The 19275-nt window shown below is 44.6% G+C and overlaps 1 protein-coding gene across 6 annotated transcripts in view; it reads left to right on the top strand.

The window, feature by feature from the left end:
- RARA (retinoic acid receptor alpha) overlaps positions 1-19275 on the top strand; it is a 400739-nt gene that overhangs the window by 337580 nt on the left and 43884 nt on the right. For all 6 annotated transcript variants that reach the window (XM_078645522.1, XM_078645520.1, XM_078645521.1 and 3 more), the window contains one exon: positions 8808-8956. In XM_078645522.1, the coding sequence (XP_078501648.1) occupies positions 8808-8956 (149 nt within the window). The remainder of the gene's footprint in view (positions 1-8807; positions 8957-19275) is intronic.

The raw sequence follows: 19275 nt of genomic DNA, 5'->3' as shown, positions 1-19275 counted from the left end.
TTATTGATGCCTAGTTTGAGAAAGCCTTACCTACAATTTTTTTGACATTACGGTCAGTATTTTGGTGTCTTTTGGGCGGTCTTGACATTATTTGTTTTTATGTCAGATGTAGAAGGACAGTGGCCGCTAGAGTCTTCTTGTGGGGGATGCAGCCCGCCTTGAAGATGTTGCACTCTTTCAGCCACAGTGTATTTTGTTGCCAGTGGAGGGATTTAACATGCCAAGAGCATTGGCGTGATGGCGAGAGTGAAATGAGCTTTGAGGTTTATGGACGTCCGACCAGCAGCAAATGCAGAGTCACGCGAGGGCATTATTTATTCACTGGCGCTATTTTCGAGCTACGGGATTTGTGCGGGATGAGCCACCGTAGTGGCCCATGGCCGCTTGTCCGTCATCGCTGATCATTTTTTCCCCTGCTGTAGGTTCGACAGGGAGCAGCCTGCCCCGTGCCACGCTGTCTGAACCATTCCACGCGAGGGCCTTTACCTGTAATCGGTGAGCTGTCAGCCCAGCAGTCGCCCGACTGTTTACATTGCCACTCCCCCAGATTTACTTGACTTTTGAGATTTAGAGACCACTGCCCTGTCCCCTTGCCACCGTGGCGTGCTTATAACCTTCGCAAACCAATAAGACGAACATTTTATATTTCGTTATTAGGTAGTTAATATATTGTTTATTGACCGACGAGCATTTGTGAACGCATTCAATATTTTTTGTGAAGAGCTCACATTGGGGACTGCCACGAGCTCTTGGCTCTGCGCGATTTACGCTTGTTTTGAGCATTTTGAATCCTGTTGACTGAGTAGTCTTATTTTTTTTTCTTTTACTAGACACGGACATTGTTTAGTTAACAGGGTTATACCGATTTTTCGTAGAGCACATTAAGCTAAAAACAGACCCTACTTTTGTATACTGGTTTTGGCACGACGTCGCCATTTTAACAGCACGCATGGACGCATCCGTATACTCTACTAGATAGATGACCATGATGTAGCCACTTTACTACAGTAATGTCCGAAATCCTTGTCATCTGCTGCTGGTGTCACACAGTTTTGACTTCTCCTAACTCAGAGTGCTAGAGCTTGCCTGCAGCGCCACATAGCTGAAAACGCGGGTAACGCGTGCTCTTTCTCAGTTTCTAGATAATCATAGTAACTTTCCCCCCTTCTAATTAGAGCTTTATGACGGTCACTTGTGACAACGCACCGCTGTAATGTTAAGTGTTAATATTGCTCCCCCTCAATTATACAATTTAATTGATCTCAAAAGGTGTTTTGGTAGGATGTTTGTACTGCCGTGGGCAAGCTTTTCTGTATATTTTTCTTTTATTTGTATTTATCTAGTACTTGTAGAGCGCGAACCAGACCCAAACAAAAAGGCGCCACCGTGTTTTACTATTTAAAGACCGACAAGTAAAACATTATCAGCAAATGTAGGCATAATAGAAATCAGTTCTTTATTAGTAAACAAATTGCATTATAGTGAAGGTAAATCAAATAATAGTTTTGGTAAGGCGGAAAGCGTGACCAGATCAAAGCACTTACCAGCAAATATGGCCTGGGAGAGTGGTTATCTACATTTTTGACAATGCTGATGTCAACGAAATAATTCTTATTCATTATAGAAATCATGTTAAAGAGAACAGTCTCATCGGAGTAGTTCTGGAGTATACGAGAAGCGTAGTATGCAGCTGGTGTCGATTATATTATGTAGTAATAAGTGGTTGTGAAACGTTTTGAACGGGAAAGAATTGAGAAAGCTTAACGCGAGTTGTTTGTTTGCGTTTCCATGAGACTTCCGCTGCTTTCCATTCCTGTATGTGTTCTATCTGTTTAATGAAAACCATTGAACTTGCGAAGGACGCTTTTAAGAAGAAATTCTAGTTTTGCATTCCCCCCCATGTTCCTTTCATTATTTACCTGTACCTTCAACCTAAAATGTGCCTTCTAATGAAGCATTCCACTTACACTTTTGTAGGCCTCTGGCTGGTAGTCAGGCACTTTGATGTTATAATAGGTTGGTCCTTTATTTTGATGCTGGTCAAAAAAGGTTTCTTAACATATACCAAGGTAAAGTGTCCTGCAGATGTTTACCAGCATGTATAAAAATTATAGATTTCTAGATGGCGTAGTGCATCGGATGAATAATAGGCCTTGGGTAAAGTCACTAACAAGCAGATAGATCCACTGGCCCTAATGGCTCCTGTCTTTCAAAGGGAAGTTCCTTTCGAGAAATGTATCCCCAACCATGCCTCTATTGTAGGAAGAATAATTGTGACGTTTGTCGTAATAAAACTCCAGTTGCGTGTGTTCGGCATGTACCCAAAGGGTTCCTTCTACTCTGTCGCTGCAAATTGTCACAGAAGATATCTCTCAACCAGGAAGCCATCCGTCGACCCAGAAGGTGGGTTTTGGCACAGAGACCACACCACACCGGTAGGACATCTGTTATCATAGAAAGCTATTGTAGACCAAGATCACCTTACTTGGCCTAGAAGTTCTCAGTTGTCTACAGAAGCTTCGGTTGTTACGCACAAGAGTGTCCTTTCGAAGGCCTCCCTCAGCCAGGAAGACCTCTGCGGGATAGAAGACGTTAACCTTTGACAACCACCAAATAGGAAGTCTTCTTTTGGCCGGGAACTAATACATCAGTTGCAGAAGTGTTTGATGGCCTTGCAAGTCTTCGTTGACCACTGTGACCTCTTTTAGCCCAGGCAACACCAGTGTCCTCAAAGATATCCTCCATTTGACATTCATTGTGAGTAAAGACCTGCATTAGCCATTTTGAGACTGTGCTCACTCCAAAATCCAGGGACCTCAAGGATTCTTTATTGAACACAGACATTGATTACTGGAAGTCTCCAAACCGTTTTGACTTTGAACACTTCTGAGTGTTGGTTCTTGTGGATCGATAGCAAGCCTGAAGTTGTGTTTTCCACTAACCAGTCTTCTAGTAAGTTACTTTTTTGCCATCCTGCTGTCGTTTCAGCCCCAAAAGATTGTACTTGATAGCCCCAAAACTTCTGTGTAGTGAAAGACTCTTCACTAGTTGTCTCCTTGCCTCAGCTCTTGGACACCCCTCGTGGACTGACTAGAGGAACATATGACGTTACAACGCATGCAATTACAACACATGCTTTTACAACTGAGCCTTTACATCGCAACTACCATTACATTGCATGATTTTACAATGCATGCCATTACAACGCATTTTTAAAAACTACCATTACAACGCATAATACTTTTAGGGCAACAGTAGGGTAAGTGTTGGATAGTGTAGGGGTAACAATTACTATTCCCTCTCCAGTGAGTGCAACAGTAGGGAAAGTGATGGATAGTGTAGGGGTAAAAATGACTGTTCCCATATACACCAAACCCATACCTATCCTAATACTAAAAAAAATCTCTATTATTTACCTTATAATGCGTTGTAGTGGTATGCATTGTAGTGACATGCAATGTAAAGGCAGTTGCGTTGTAAAGGTAGGTTGTTGTAATGGATATTTCCCTGCTTTAGGATGTGCCACAATCTATGTAAATGCAACAAGTTCTTTACCACATATTAAGCAGGTATGTTAACACCACCTGATCTATAGTCTGTACTGATTCACAATAACTACTATCGCAGGACAGCATTTCAATCACAAGTCCATAACTAGGGCGAAACCGGTTCTGGATTGCTTGTGTTCAGGTTCAGGGAGGACCTCGCTTGGCAGTTTGGGCTGGATCGTTCCTATTGGAGCAGGGTCAAGACTGATTTGCATACAGCTTGGTCCATTCTGAGGTGGCATGGTTTGCAAAATAACAATGGATTGGGATGCGGATCGAATAATTACCAGTGGCTGAGATTAATTTAAGCAGTCCATCCATCACTGTTTTATTTATAGTATTTTAATCATGGTAATTAATGCCTATGGACTTAACTGCGTTGTGAGGAACAGTATCACTTCTTTCACTGGATTATCATACAGATCTTGAACAAGAATAGTTGTATTTGCTGTTGCCGCCATTTTGACTTGGGCAGTACTGTTATTGTGCTTGAGGAATGCAGTATTTGGCACCTCTTGTTGCGTATGGTGTTTTTTTCCTCTGATTGATTTACCACAGGAGGAAATTAGTGCACATATACTACTAATAGGCATATGTAAAACTGGCCTAGTTTACATTATCTTAATTTAGTGAAAAATGACCGCAAAATTATGTGTAACTGCACAAAATGTGCCTCACACGCAAACAATTGCCCGAATGGTCCGTATAGTTAAAACAAACTTGACAATGTAATTTCGAGTTCGTCACTTGTGTTAAAAATGCTGCTGCTTGGGTTCAGATGTGTAGGTTTGTGCTAAAAAATTACCTAAAGGGTCTGCTCGTGTAAAAAAATCGTTTTGTAATGTTTGTTGACCATGCATGTTAACCCATTTACCGCGGCGGACATTCTGCCGCGGTGCGGGCGTTCTAATGGGTGGGTGGGGCAGCATCGGCCAACGGTCGTGTGCTGCACCCCGAAGGTAGTGCTCGCGTCGGCCCGAGCACGGAACGGGTTAAAAGAACTGCTGCTCGCATTGAAAGTACAGCAGTTTGCATTTGAATTAATAGGTTTTCACTCAAAAAATAACCGAATGGATAAAAAAAACTACTTAAGATGCTGCTCGCATAAATTTTTTTTCCTTCTGATTGCTACGTTTATTGTTAAAAAATGTCCCCAAAATGACACGGTGTGGCATAATGGGTGTAATCTCGATAATTTAGTGATAATTTTGCTATGCCCAGGCCTAGCGACTGACCACCCCTAAAACATAAAATATCTTTATGCAGTAATTCAGTCTGTTCTGCAGTTTTTAGGTTTCGCCTGGCGTCCGCTGCGCAGCAGCGTTCGCGCAGGCGAAATCTGTTGATCTACACTATGTGGCAATGCCCCGCCTTAGTCTACCATTGGCTAGCTCCATAAATGGAGGCTAGCCATTGGCAGACATTGTTGTCCGTCACTCTTTCCCCCGTCCGGACGCGAATCGGGGGCGTTCCCGTGCCTTTTTTAAGTCCCGCCCCCTTGTTTCGTCACCCGCCCCTTTTTTCGTCACGGCTTTCGTCACCCGCCCCTTTTTTCGTCATTGCTTCTTTTCACTCGATTTCCCGCTGTAACGTTTTCCTTGGCACGTACGATGGATGCTGTAGGCTTTCGTTGTTTTTCGTGAAACCGCCATGGGTTTTTAGTTGAACCACCCAGTGCGCTGTGATTGGTTCTCCCGGCGATGCGTCATAGCGAGGACGCGCTGTGGTTGGCTGCCGTCGGGAAGACCCAGCTGACGTCACTGGGGGCTCGCCGAGAGAGCCGCGACCTGATTGGTCCTCGTCACCCGGGTCGTTTCTCAGAAGCTGCCGGAGCCTCGTCCAAAGAAGATTGCGGGGAGAGGAGATCGAGTCATCGATGACCCGACCCCGCCGAGGGATCTCCAAGTGAGTTGCGCACCCCTGGCCTGCCGTCCCAAGTGCAGAGAAGCGCACCAGCTTCCCGGCGCTCGCTGGGGGTGCTTGGCGCTTCTGTGCCTCAAGTGGTGCATTAAAGGCTGGTGCATGGAGTTGTCGTGCTGCTTCGACACGGCACCCTGTCCGATCCTGCTGAGATGGTGCTCCCTCCATCTTACGTTGCTTTCATACATATTGCATAGATCTGGTCGCCTTGTACGCTCTCCGTACCAGATGCCATGTAGCGTATGCAAGGGGTAGAGATCTGTTTTGATTATTGTAAATACACCAGGCAAAATTAGACCCACCCCTCACAGACTCCGACGAGCCGGATGTCCACACGTGGCTGAGAGTGGCCGGCGCGGCTACCAAAGGGAGTTCAATTGGATTTTGGCTAAAACAATGTTGACTTTGCTGGGTAACCATAATAAAGAGTTCCCATCCCTGTGGACAGGCTAGACTGCTTTACTGGCAGCGCGGTAATATGCAAATTAAGCGCTGGGTGCGAGGCTCCTTTTCGGAGAGCACTGTGATCAACAAAGATGTCAGAGAGCTCTGCATGTGTGACTAAGTACTTTCATGCGGTGATCCTGGGCAAATCACTCCTTTCCCCTCTTTTCTTATTGACAAAAGCCGACAGTGCTTAGAAATCTGGCAGGCTGTATGAAGAACTATGTAAAACATACGGGAGAGATCACTCCGTTCAGGCTGGAGGAGCTGTAGGTAGCTGCAGTGTGTTATGATTATCTGATAGAGCCTTCTATCGCTAGTAAGGCTTCGAAAAGCTTTCTTAGCGTGATCGCTGTTTTCATGCTATTTACGGATTCAATGAAAACTATGCTGCACCGGCCTATCTATAAAGCTGCAGGGTGTTGTTTAAGGGAATGGCGGGGTGTAAAAGCAGAAAACGCATTATTTTAGTGATTTCATTTAGAGTTGTGCTATGGTGCAAAGTACTCACTCACACACACTCTCACTCACTCACTCATTCACTCGCATACTCACTCACACACTCACTCACACACACACTCACACACACACTCACACACACACACACTCACTCACTCTCTCTCTTTCTCACTGCTTGGAGTAGTCCAACAGTGTTAATGGGAGCAGGGGAAGTGACAATTCCCCCAAAGAGTGGGTCACTCTGGGGAGTGGGCTCAGGAGAGACCCCCATGCCGTGGGCTTCCAGTTTGTCAAGCTTTGCGCCCGGGCTGTGTGGGTGTGTGGGGGAGGCTCTGTGTGGGTGGGGCTCTGTGGGGGGCTCTCTGTTGGTGTGTGTGTTTAGCATTTGCGAGAGATTATGCTATTGGTATTGTAAATAACAATGCCATTTATTTATCTGTTTTCAAAACCAACACATAAATAAAAATATTGTCATTTACAATGCCAATAGCTCTAACTTTTGTAAAGGCGAAACCGTTGCATTGTAAATGCTTGTTTTCATTACTTTTGTACTTTAAACGAGGACACATCTACGGTCTGAACACTATTACAACATGAAGTTTACCTGGCATTTCTTTTATTTACATTCTAGAAACCCAGGCTCCGTGCCAATGTTTTCGCCATTACACCTACCATAATTATGTCTTGGTTGTACACTAAGCATTTAATTATAGCATGCGAGGTTACTGTGTGGTATTTGAGGAGTAGAGCCATTCAGCCACTCTCTTCCAGTAAAACGTTTCCCACTGTTATGACTGGAGTCTGGTTTGTGGCTTTGTCGTCTGTTCATGTATCTACATACACTCCAGGCATGTACGAGATGCCCATTTGCTACATCCACGTTGAGACCTTGTCCTCCCCCTCTTCCTGCACTGCAAAGTGCCCCGATGCACTGCTCTGCAGCGCTATATATAATGAGCTTGTAAGTAACTAAATCTCTCCTTTTCCTTGCAGCCGCCTCCTGAGCCGAAGCTCCGAGAGAGGCCTCGAGCCGGGGAGCAGCAGAACTGGGTCAGGCTGAAAGCCGATGGTGCTGGCACAGCTGCGGCTCCCAGGCTGCCTCTACAAAGAGCATTATGCAGCCTGCTTGCCTCTGATATAATTTCCCCCCTCATTATTATTAGCAGGGTTTGTTTGTATTTTCGGGGATGGGAAAAGGTTCTTCCAGGCTCTGGATTTAGCCCAAGACGAGTCCCTGGAATGAAGTTGCTTGGACGTCTTGCACCACAGTTGAAGCTATTGGGGAAGACACCTATTCCAAACCCCACGCCCGCCCCATCCTCTCCTGATTTTTTTTTGAGAGCGAGAGTAGTTCGTGACCATTCAGTGCTTGACCTCTTAATGAAGTTGTGGTTTTTAGAGGTTCCGCCCACCTCCTCACTCCAGGTCATTAGGAACACACGACCTCCGGTTCTGAACGTTTCACACACGAAACCTTGATTTCAAGTCCACAACACCCAGAGTGCATTAGTGTAGCCCACTAAAGTCTAGAACTTGAAAAAGTGTCGATAATGACCCCGAGAGAGGTGTTCCTCCTTATTGACATTAACATCTCTCTGTCATCATTTCAGGCCCTGGCCTCTCTTTAGGAATCCCCACTGACAGAAGAGTCTTTTTAAGAGTCTGTTTATTCATTCCCGAATGCCTCCTCACTGTAGACGCTGCGTTTCGTTTTTTTCTGTTTTTTTTTAAAATTAGGATAAGGTATTTTCCTGATGGGTACCCTCTTCTCCCGCTCCATGTGCTCCCTGTCTCCGCTATCAACATTATGGCCTGTTGAACAAACCCCATCAGGACCTCTGTAGATCGTGTCTAACTACCCAATAGAGTGGAGAGTTATGGATTTGATAGAGGTTACGTAGGGTAGTTGTCGCGGAGTGTTACCCCCCTCCACGCAACACTCCATTCCCTCCATCCTGTCACTACAGCAGATACTGCTTGAAGTAGGCATCACAAATTAATGTTACCTAGTAACTCCTAGACCTCCTGGCATCGGGCTGGACTGGGAACCAGAAGCAGCCCTGGCAATTTTGTTGGACCAGCCCTAGGAGGGGGGTGGGGGAGGGTTGATGTGTGAAGCACTGCTGCTTTTGTTACTGGGGGGCAATATTACAGCACTGTTGCAAAACCGGCCCCACCTTTCCAGCCTCCTGGGTAAACACCCAACGCCCGCCGTGACCAATCCGGCCCTGACTGACATGGTGGATATCTTACAGTAGATGTGGTAATAATAAATCACAACTTTTGCAGTGTGTGTGTGTTGATGTAGATGATGTGTGTGTGTGTGTGTGTGTGTATATATATATATATATATATATATATATATATATATATATATATATATATATATATATCTACCTTTTGTATAAGTAACCTTTTGGCCTTTTGTCTCCTCAGCAATAGAGACTCAGAGTACGAGCTCGGAAGAGATTGTGCCCAGCCCCCCGTCGCCTCCCCCTCTACCCCGCATCTACAAACCCTGCTTTGTGTGCCAGGACAAGTCATCTGGGTACCATTATGGAGTCAGTGCCTGCGAAGGGTGCAAGGTAAGTGCTGCCATTTGGCCAGTGCTTAAGTGGGATGAAAAGTGAGGGGACGGGGTCTCTAAAAAGGACTTGGACAAAGAAGTATAACTGGACATCCTATCAAAGAGGGCATAGCTTACTACATATAAACTCAAATCCTGTGCTTCACAAAGGGTGCATGCTACCTTACCAGTATTCAGGTGCCCCTGAATTTCCTGTTATTGCATCCAGACCCACTGCAGAACAACAAACATACGCATAAAACAAGCCCGACATATTGACTTTGCCAATGCTTCTTAGGGGTATCGGCTAAATAGGTAACAGCAATGACTTTAATGTGAATAATTAAAATGTTTAAGTTCTGAAAATTTGAATTAAACATTGCCAAGATCTGTGTACAGGGTAGTGGCCTACACACTGTCTTAATCGCTGCCAATCATATCATTCTGTAAGACACTTACACCCTCCTCCTCTAAACACCTTTTTGACATCCTTCTTCTGAATATCTTGCGTCATTTCCTTGACTTCATCACTCTGTTCTTCTGCATGTACTTCCCTGTGTTGACTCCCCTTCTCTATGCCCCCTCTCTCTCACAAGCACACACTTGCTCTCTTTCCTCACCTGTAAACAGCATTTTTGTTTCTCTTAACACTGGCAGTATTTCAACCACTGTGGCCAAGGATCGGATATGTATGTAGTTTGAATGCCTTGGTGACCCACTGGCATACATAGTGAGAAGCTTGCATTGCTTTCAGCCTCAACTGCAAACAAGCATTTACAATGCAACGGTTTCGCCTTTGGAAAAGTTTGAGCTATTGACATTGTAAATCCCAAAATGTGTTTTTATGTGTTGGTTAAGAAAACAGATAAATAAATGGCATTGTCATTTACATTGCCAATAGCTCTAACTTTTCCAAAGGCGAAACCGTTGCATTGTAAATGCTTGTTTTATTTTTTTTTTACAAAACAGTGCTCTTTGAACTAAAGGACTCTGCTCTCATTGGAGGTGTAAAGAGATGTTGGGGGAGCAGATTTTGGCTAAAAGCAGTATGCACAGACATGTTGAAAAACACTGCTATGGTTTTAGTATAAGAAAACATATTTGGCTGCGAGCCTTCAGTTGTGTCTTTGTAAGCCACGCTATGGTTCGAAGTAGATGTGGGAGGGGCCTGGGAGTAGATGGGAAAGGAGGGGCTTTCAAATAAATCACAACGTTTCTCACCGTTCCTTCTGGCAAATGTTCACTCTGTGGACAGAGCGCCCAATAGCATGATGGTAATCACGTATTTGAGTGTACTTTTGAAAAGGATAACAGAACATAACTTTATTTACTATCCTCAGAGCTTCCAAGTCTCCCCATGTCTTGTACAAAAACGTCTGCCAGCCCTGGTATTAGCCGACATCACATTGCATTTTGCGATCTTTTGACTTTAATGTTGAAAATATGGATTAAAAGTCAGCATGTATCGTACTTTTGGCTAACAAGCCAGTGCTGGTTGAAATTGTCATGTGTGTCAAGGGGCCATATGCCAGCTAGGCATGGCAAAGAAGAAAACTAAAATGCAAGAATTAGCATAATGTCTTTTCAGAATTTCTTTCAGGCGTTTTAATGTCCCTTACATATTTTGTCTCCTTTGCTTACACTACATTTTCAATATCACACATGAGGTTTATTGTAAGAAAAAAGAGAGGCATAGCATTGATGTTTGCCAGTCCTTTTCCTATCCACGCCTAATTCACGTTCTCACTTGAAATGGTTAGCTTGCCTTCTGTGTTTTACATTGCATGTTTTTAGTGGGATGTGTTGGAAAAAACTACATCCGATCAGTTTTGGCTATATTTCTTATTCCTTCAAGTCTCATTATAAATCATTTAGCATGTCGCAGTTTTGATAACTTTTACAGAATATTAGTGAGAAAATATGTTATTCGTTTTGCGTGCCTGAGGAAATTATTTCACTATTGGGGTGTGGCATTAAAACGTTTGAAAGTTATTGATAAAAAGGCATGAATGACTTGTTACTATGACAAACGTGTTGACAGGCCATCAAGGGACCATAGTTTTCTAGAAAAGCCGGGCTATTAGTCGGCCTTAAAATACAGTTAAAACCCATCCCTGATTGCCTCCGGTAGCTCAACTAATCGTAAAGCCATCTTAAAGTTATAAATCCTGCTTGTAAAACCAGGTGTGCCTTATTTTCCGTTACCATTTCTATATCCAAAAAGATTTTCCATAGTAATGATGACGCCCGGTTGCATTCACGTCGTCAAACCAAAAAAAAGGGTGCTCGGAAGGGGAGCATGAGAAATTAAGTGGTGCTCGGGGAGGCAGTGGTGCAGGAGAAGCGACTCGGTGCATCAGAAGTGAAGTGGTGCATTAAAAGCGAAGCGACGCGTACATCCGGGTCTCTGGTTTGAGCTCTCTGCAGCTTACAGTATAATGGATGCGAGATCGCACTACGGGGGGAGGGGCGGACACCGACAATGTGTCCCGACGCCCCTCTCCCCTTGCAGGCACTCACCGGGTCCGGCGGCTGCTGGAGGAGAGCTCCCGCTCCTCGGGACTCTCCGGGGCCGCGGAGGGACGTTCTCTTTCCCCGGGGCTCCTCCTGTGCTCGGGAGCCTCGGGACGGTCGATGCAGGCTGCTTCCTCCTTCCGGCTCTCTCCTCCTCCTCCTGCGATGACGCGGAAGGGGGCTCGACCGGCTGGGCCAATCCCAGCGCGGCCCGGGCTTGAAGGCGGGCGCTGCTTCCTCCTCTCACTCGGGGCCGCGGCGGTGAATACACGGAGCAATGCCGGGTGGGCACCGGCCTTAAATCTAAATATTAAGCGAGGTGGGCACTCGCTCGGGGTACCACAACAGCGGCAAGGTCCCTGGCAGGGTGGGCACCTGCCAGCGGACAAAATACTCGAAAATCAGGTGCCGGCAATGCCGGACCAGATTCGGGGGCGTTCCCGGCTTTCGGCTGACGTCGCGTGACGTCGGCAAAAGCCAAAGAATCTCGGGAACGCCCCCGAATCTGGTCCGGCATTGACGGACAGGCCCCTCGTCCAATGGCTATGCTCCATTTATGGAGCCAGCCAATGAATGACGAGGGCCGACCCAAACCCACACTACAGTTCTCATTAGATTTCTCCTGCGCAAAAGCTGCTTGCGCAGCTTTTTGCAGTCGAAACCTAAAAAGGGTTGGGCAGAACTCAGAGAATTTTACTCTTCGGAATTCTGCGAGGATACATAACAACTTCGTGAGATTCAGCGGAGTTCCGCGAGCGGCGGAATTCCAGTCTGTCCTACTCATGCTCACTTTTAGCATTGAGAGCTAATACTGCCCTGTAAAATCGGCGCATACTGCACCAGGCGGTGCACCACAGGGCTCTGCTCTTTCTGCCACTTGAGTAGGTTTTCTTCTCGAGCGGTGGCTTACGCAGGATGAGCAGCAACTTTCTTAGCGCAAGCGGTATTGGCCTGCTGCGACTGACTGCCCGCATTAAGAAGTCTCGCTGGGAAGCGGTCTAGTGCTCGTATTTTCTCGCTCGTGCGCACCAACTTAATGCTGACGAGCCGTGCGCAAGAAAAACTTCACTATGCAGCAGTTGGCAGAGTTTTTGCCGAACTCCGCGCTCCAAACTGAGCGCTGAGTGGGTAAAACTCTGCGAAGTCTGCTGGCGGAGTGGAGTATTCCGCCCACCCCTACTCCTAGAGCTCTCAGCTTGCCCCAGCATGAACACCCACCCACAATCTGAATGGAGGCCACCAAGAGGTCTCTCAGTTCACTGTATGCTCTGTTTAGGAGTCCTATTTTGCATGAAATAAAGCTCTAGAAATATATAATCTGGAAAGAAAGCAAATCCTCTTAGGGACTGCAAGATGAAGTAAAACATGACTTGTAAACAAGAACTGCTTAATGACATGAATTACCCTGTATGTTTTTACTTAATATTTGAGGAGTCAATAGTTTCTGTAAAGTTAAAAACGTGAATGTAGTGCCTGGTAGAGACTCGTTCCATTGTAATTCTTTAAGTACTGAGTGTGAAACATGGCCCTTTCCATCCCTTCCAAATCCCCTGTCAGTGCACCTCTCTTGTCTTGTGGGAGCCTGTAGTAGAAACGCGACTGTACTGCCCCAGCTAGAAACGAGCGTTCCTATGTCTGACCAGTGTCTGCTATAGAGCAGGACCGGATGCGGACCAGAGTTGTTTTTATAGAGCAGCTGAAGTCATGGCTGAAAGAGGAGTCTGGCTGTTAGGTAGCAGTCCGAGGTGCCTGCTTGAGTTAGATGCAAGTAGATGTGCTTACACAGGTATGGACTCAGCCTGAGACACTGAGGTGGCTGGCAGAGATGCCTGCACAGGTTTAGCCACAGCATCTAGCATCTGTGCAGGTGAGGTGACTGACAGATGTCTTGACTTCACTTGTGGATTTAAAGCTAGAGACACCTCAGCAGGTGAGGTGACAGAAAGAGATGCCGGCAAATGTTTGCCACAGCAAGGAACATCTGTGCAGGGGAGGTGAGAGAGACATGCCTGCACTAATGAATGTGCAGCTAAAGACACCTGCGCAGGTGAGGTGGCAGCTGTCGATACCTGTGCATGAAAGAATAATGTTGAAGGTAACCTTCGTAGGTGTGAGAGTTCAAGCTGATACCTGCACGGGTTTTCTGGCCACAGCTATGCATGCTGCTCGGGTGATCAGGCCACAGCTGTAGATGCTACACAGCTGATTTGGCCACAGCTGTAGATGCTGCATTGGCGACCGTGCCACTGCTGTAGATGCTGCACAGGTGATCGAGCCACTGCTGTAGATGCTGCTCGGGTGATCTGGCCACTGCTGTAGATGCTGCTCGGGTTTTCTGGCCACTGCTGTAGATGCTGCTCTGGTGATCTGGCCACTGCTGTAGATGCTGCACAGGTGATCTGGCCACAGCTGTAGATGCTGCTCGGGTGATCTGGCCTCAGCTGTAGATGCTGCTCGGGTGATCTGGCCTCAGCTGTAGATGCTGCTCGGGTTTTCTGGCCACTGCTGTAGATGCTGCTCTGGTGATCTGGCCACTGCTGTAGATGCTGCACAGGTGATCTGGCCACAGCTGTAGATGCTGCTCGGGTGATCTGGCCTCAGCTGTAGATGCTGCTCGGGTGATCTGGCCTCAGCTGTAGATGCTGCTCGGGTTTTCTGGCCACTGCTGTAGATGCTGCACAGGTGATCTGGCCACAGCTGTAGATGCTGCTCGGGTGATCTGGCCTCAGCTGTAGATGCTGCTCGGGTTTTCTGGCCACTGCTGTAGATGCTGCACAGGTGATCTGGCCACTGCTGTAGATGCTGCACAGGTGATCTAGCCACTGCTGTAGATGGGGAAACATCATTTACCACGAAGGCATTACCACTACTCACGTTTACCACGTGACACTTACCACGCAGGGTGCATTCCACGCAGGGTACCTTCCACGACGTCTTTACCACGGGCTAGGGGGGAGACGTGGTATTCCTTCAAGTCGATCTGCGTGGGCATGGGGGGGCAGAGGGAGGGGGGGGGGCTCAGAGGGGGGCTGGGGGGGGTCTCCCCCCCCAAAAATAACAAGCAGGTTACTTTAACAAAAAAACGAACATAAATTTAAAAGAAAGAGGAAAGAGCCTCCCCCAAAGACGTGCCGTGTACGTCAAAAAAGCAGTCCTTTTTTTATTTTGGTATACGTGTTTTGACGCTTGTTTCAAAGGAGGATGGAAGTAAGGGCTCGTGGAGAAAGACGTGAAGGTAAGACGTTGCAACGCGTAGTAAAATGCTACGTTGTAAATACCAGCGTGGTAAAGCCACTTGCGAGGTAAAATTCGCGTGGTAAAGCCATGCGTGGTAACTGAAATCGTGGTATAATCATATATTCCTGTAGATGCTGCACAGGTGATCTGGCCACTGCTGTGCACCTGCACTATTAACATTTGGAGACCACTGCACAAGTGATAGTATTGCAGATTGTCAGATCTGATCATGTGACAAGATCACACCTGTAAATCCCTTTACATGCTAGAAGTCATAGCTGAAAACACGTGCATTAGTGAAAGTCTCAGTGCTGAAGATTGCTGAACAGCCGGCATAACTGCTACCGGATACCTGTGCATGTAGGAAAATCACACTGGCAGATCTCTGCATAAGCAGAGGGTCAGACCTCGAGACCGATGCGTGTCGCTGCTAAAGACACTTGAACATGTGAGAGGCACTGCACATGCGAGAAGCTGGTGCAAGGATGCAGTGTTCGGATAAAGGTAGTGCCCCTCCCCTGGAGCAATGCAGTCCAGTGCCGTAACTGTAACTGTATTTATATAGTGCTTACTACCCCAGACAAGGCGTCTAAGCGTTTTTCGGCGAGTACCACACTACTCCGGAACCCAAAAAGGATTAGTGGTCGATTAGTATAGGGAAATAGGATTTCATTTGAGTGGTGGAAATGAGTCTGTTAGTTGGATTGAAAAGGATAGTGGAGGGATAGAAGAGAGAAGAGTCTAGAAAGTGTTTACTGGGCGATCATAGTAGTAAGAGGAGATTATGGATGGGTAAATGAGATATGAAGGTGGGAAGAGTATCTAGAAATGGATTAGGGAGATTGTAGTAAGATGAGCTTTGGGATAAGTCTAAGGAGGCATACACGAGGGAAGCATTTAGGAAGGGTTGTTTGGGAGATCATAGTAGTAAATGAGGTTTGGAGTGAGCCAAGGAGGGATAGAAGAGGGAAGATTCTAGAAAGGGTTATTTTGAAGATCATAGTGGTAGAATGATGTTTGGAATGAGTCAGAGTGGAGCTAGATGATATATTAAGAGAGATCCAGGGTGAAACATAGGCTAGCGCAATGGAGAGACTCAGTTTTTTTTTTTTTACAAGAGGATGAAAGTAATAAATATATGGATACATAAATACATAGAGGGTATATCTGTATAAAGAAAGAAATATTTCAAGCATGAAGTTGTATTTAATAAACCCAGACTTTCAATAGTGAAGCAATTGTAGATAAAATAGTTATAAATAAGCGGAGAACCATAAGTATCTAATCAAGTTACTTATATAAAAACTATACAGTGACATATACATGTTAAGCACTATGTAAATTTGTTGAGCAGGCCTCAAATTTCATTAAAATGTTGTAGGCCTAAGGGTCTCGTGACTTAAATATTCTTCTCAACCTCATTGTAAAACTCTTGACCTACAAACTGGTTTCAAATGATGTGATCGTGGACATATATTTTAATTAATTGAGCTGCCATGTTCTTCATTTTCACATATGAAAGCACCTTCAAATATTAGACTTCAACATGTACAAAAACGCTTTTGTTTGATTTAGTAGACTAAACTTTTGCTCCATACAGATTACACATGACCCCTGACTTGCCTCTAAATTAATTAACAGCATTGTCATAAGGGCAGGGGCAGGAATGTTTCACGAATCATGTTTGAAAACTAACTTTTAATAAAAACATAACTAAAGCATGAAGTGGTAGCACACTGTAATTTGCAGCCTGCAGATTTTACATTAAAATGGCCATAGAATTTTCCACTGGCATGCAGTTTAACTGATATAAATGTATAGTGTACAAACAACGTTTGGCAATCAAGTTTTTGCCAATGTGTCATTGCACACCACCAAGTAAAGTGTTCTGATTTATTTTGCTCCTATTTAAATCTTTGTTTGCATCACACTTCTAAATCACAAAAAAGTGTGCTTTTGTAATTCCTGATAAATGTTGTACTATTCACTTACAAGCTATTAAATGTTGTGTTTGAAAAAAACTGACATCTTCAAATAGCTCACTTGACAAAAACCTCTAAAACTCAATTTTCCAAGCAGCAATTAATAAAAAGACAAACTAATATTTGACCTCTTTCCTTGAACTGACCACAATTGTCAAGATAAAAACAAGATTCAGTGGCATCTTTAGTGCTCCTTTACTTTCTGAATGAACAGAACTTACTTTCCAGTTTAAGTACCCCCCATCATAAGTAGGTTTTTGGAGGCCTGCTAAAGAATATCTATATATTTAAAACCTAATTATTATACATATTTATACAAATAAATACACCTGTGTAGATACATACATATAATCAAATGTTCATAAACCAGGGATATGCTGTACATTTGTGTTTGAGTATGGTAGTTATGTAGGAAAGAGTCAACTCTTGAGTAGTCTTTCGAAAGGGGGTAATGAGTTCCATAGTTTGGTTGCTTTGTCAGAAAAGGATGTGGCACCTATGTTTTTTTTTTTTCTTGTATGGTGGGATTTTGAGGCGAGGTGCCGATCTGAACACGAGGTTCCTTTGAATGTACCTGATGAAAAGTGGTCATGTTCCATGTATTGCTATATGGGTGATACAAAGCAGCTTGAATGTGGATCTTCTGGCAATCGGTAACCAATGTAGGGCTCTCAAGGCAGGGGTGATGTGGGCTTGTGGCTGTACATATAGGAGTAGTCTAGCAGCAGAGTTTTGAATCTGTTGTAGTCTTTTCATAAAGATGATCCGTGGTAGAGGCCATTGGCGTAATCAATTTTAGACCGTACAAGAGCGATAGTAGTCTTTTCCTTTTTTGGAAATCCCAGGTGGGGGAAGATGCACTGTGGAGTTTTCCTAGTTATGAAGCTTGATCTTGTTAATTTGTCCACTTGGGCGTTCATTAAAAGCTTGGAGTCCATGGTAATTCATTAGTTTCTTAGATACTTTAGGAGGTTGTCTCAGATTGTCAGGCTAGGTGCTGAGCAGGTCATCATTTTTCCAGTTGCCACATGTATTCCTGTTTTGGGAGCATTCAATTTGAGATTACTCCATGTCATCCGCCAATCAGCAGCTTTAAGGCAACTGAAGATTTTGGAGTTTTCAATGTCTTTTGGGCTTTCTAGTTTAAGGAGTATTTGTGTGTCGTCTGCATAGTTCTAGCGTGTGAGCTGGAATTCATTGATCATTGCCGGTAATTACTTAATGTAGATGTTGAAAAGCATTGGGCGAGATGATAGAGCCTTGAGGGACTTCTCCTTTTGTGAAGTACTGTTTGGATGAAAAAGGTGGCGTATAGACGACATTAGTCCTGCTTTGAAGGTAGCATGTAATCCAGTTGAGATCAGTCTCCTCTATGCCAACTCCATAGAGTCTTTGTATTAGAATGTCATGGTCAACTGTGTCGAAGTGAGCTAAGAGGTCCAAGTAGTGCTTTGACCCTATTGCAGTCTCTGGTGTTTTTAAGGTCCCCCCAGATGGCGGTGGGCAGATGCTGTGCCTCTTCAGGGCAGAAACCGACTTGGACGTCTAAAAGTATGGTTATCTTCAATGAATTGTGACATCTGGTTGAATGCCGCTCTGTTTGCCCAAGAAAGGCCCATTTGTAATTGGTCTGTAGTTGTCGGGCTCATGTAGGTCCAGGTATGTGTTTTTTTTTTGTTGTGGTTTTTTTTTTTAATTATGGGCATATGCATGTCTTTTTAAAGGCTTTCAGGAAATATTTCTATAGTTAATTAATTATGTATGATTCTTTTTACTGGTGTGGCAGCTGAGGTACTTAAAAGAATGTTCATGAATATTTGTGGTGGACAAGGGCCGGAAGGGCAACCGGCTGGCCCGCTTGCTTTGATCAGATCTATAAATTCAGTTTGAGATATTTGTTTGAAGGAATGCAGAGTTATGGATAACTTACTCATTGAGGGGATTTTGGGAAATGGGTTTGTGCTGGTGGTTTTCCTTTGTTTTAAATAGGAGTCCAATGTGTTTACCTTGGTTGTGTAATGATTAGCCAAATTGTCAGTGATTTCTTGAGTAATGGGATATGTTCCTTCTGTGGATTTAGGTTTATGAAATTCGTGCGGATTTTGTAAAATTCTTTATTTGTACATTTAGCAATTGAATTTTGTCTCAATAGTACCCTTTTTGATTGTTGACTTGTATAATCTGTTAAGTTTCTGTAGGTGAAGTTTGTCTCGATTGTTGTTTGTTTTGAGCTAGGTGTGTTGCAGCCAATTTGCTGTTTTATCTTTTTTAGTTCTGCATTTCTCCAAGGTGCCTGTTTTCTTTTGTTCTGTTTTGCTGTTCTGAGTGGTACTAGGATATGAAAAGCTTCCTGCAGCCACTCCGTTTTTTATCAGTTTTTATTGTGTCTAGATCTGTGTTGGATGTTAGTTGTGTTTCTAAGTATTCAAAATTGAGTTTGTTCCATTGGCGATAGGTGGATGTATGTAAGGTGATTGTGTTGCTTTATGGTGTTTTTATGTTGGAAAGCTAGCAAATGGTGGTCTGAGCTTGTGACTGGAGAACCTTTGAAAAGGTAACTGGTTCCGGATTTGCAAAAATGGCATCTAGAATGTGTCCAGCGATG

Source organism: Lissotriton helveticus, chromosome 5_1 (assembly GCF_964261635.1).
Source record: "Lissotriton helveticus chromosome 5_1, aLisHel1.1, whole genome shotgun sequence".
Taxonomy (NCBI): Eukaryota; Metazoa; Chordata; class Amphibia; order Caudata; family Salamandridae; genus Lissotriton; species Lissotriton helveticus.
Note: the sequence above shows the minus strand (reverse complement) of the source record. Positions and strands in the feature narration are given on the sequence as shown.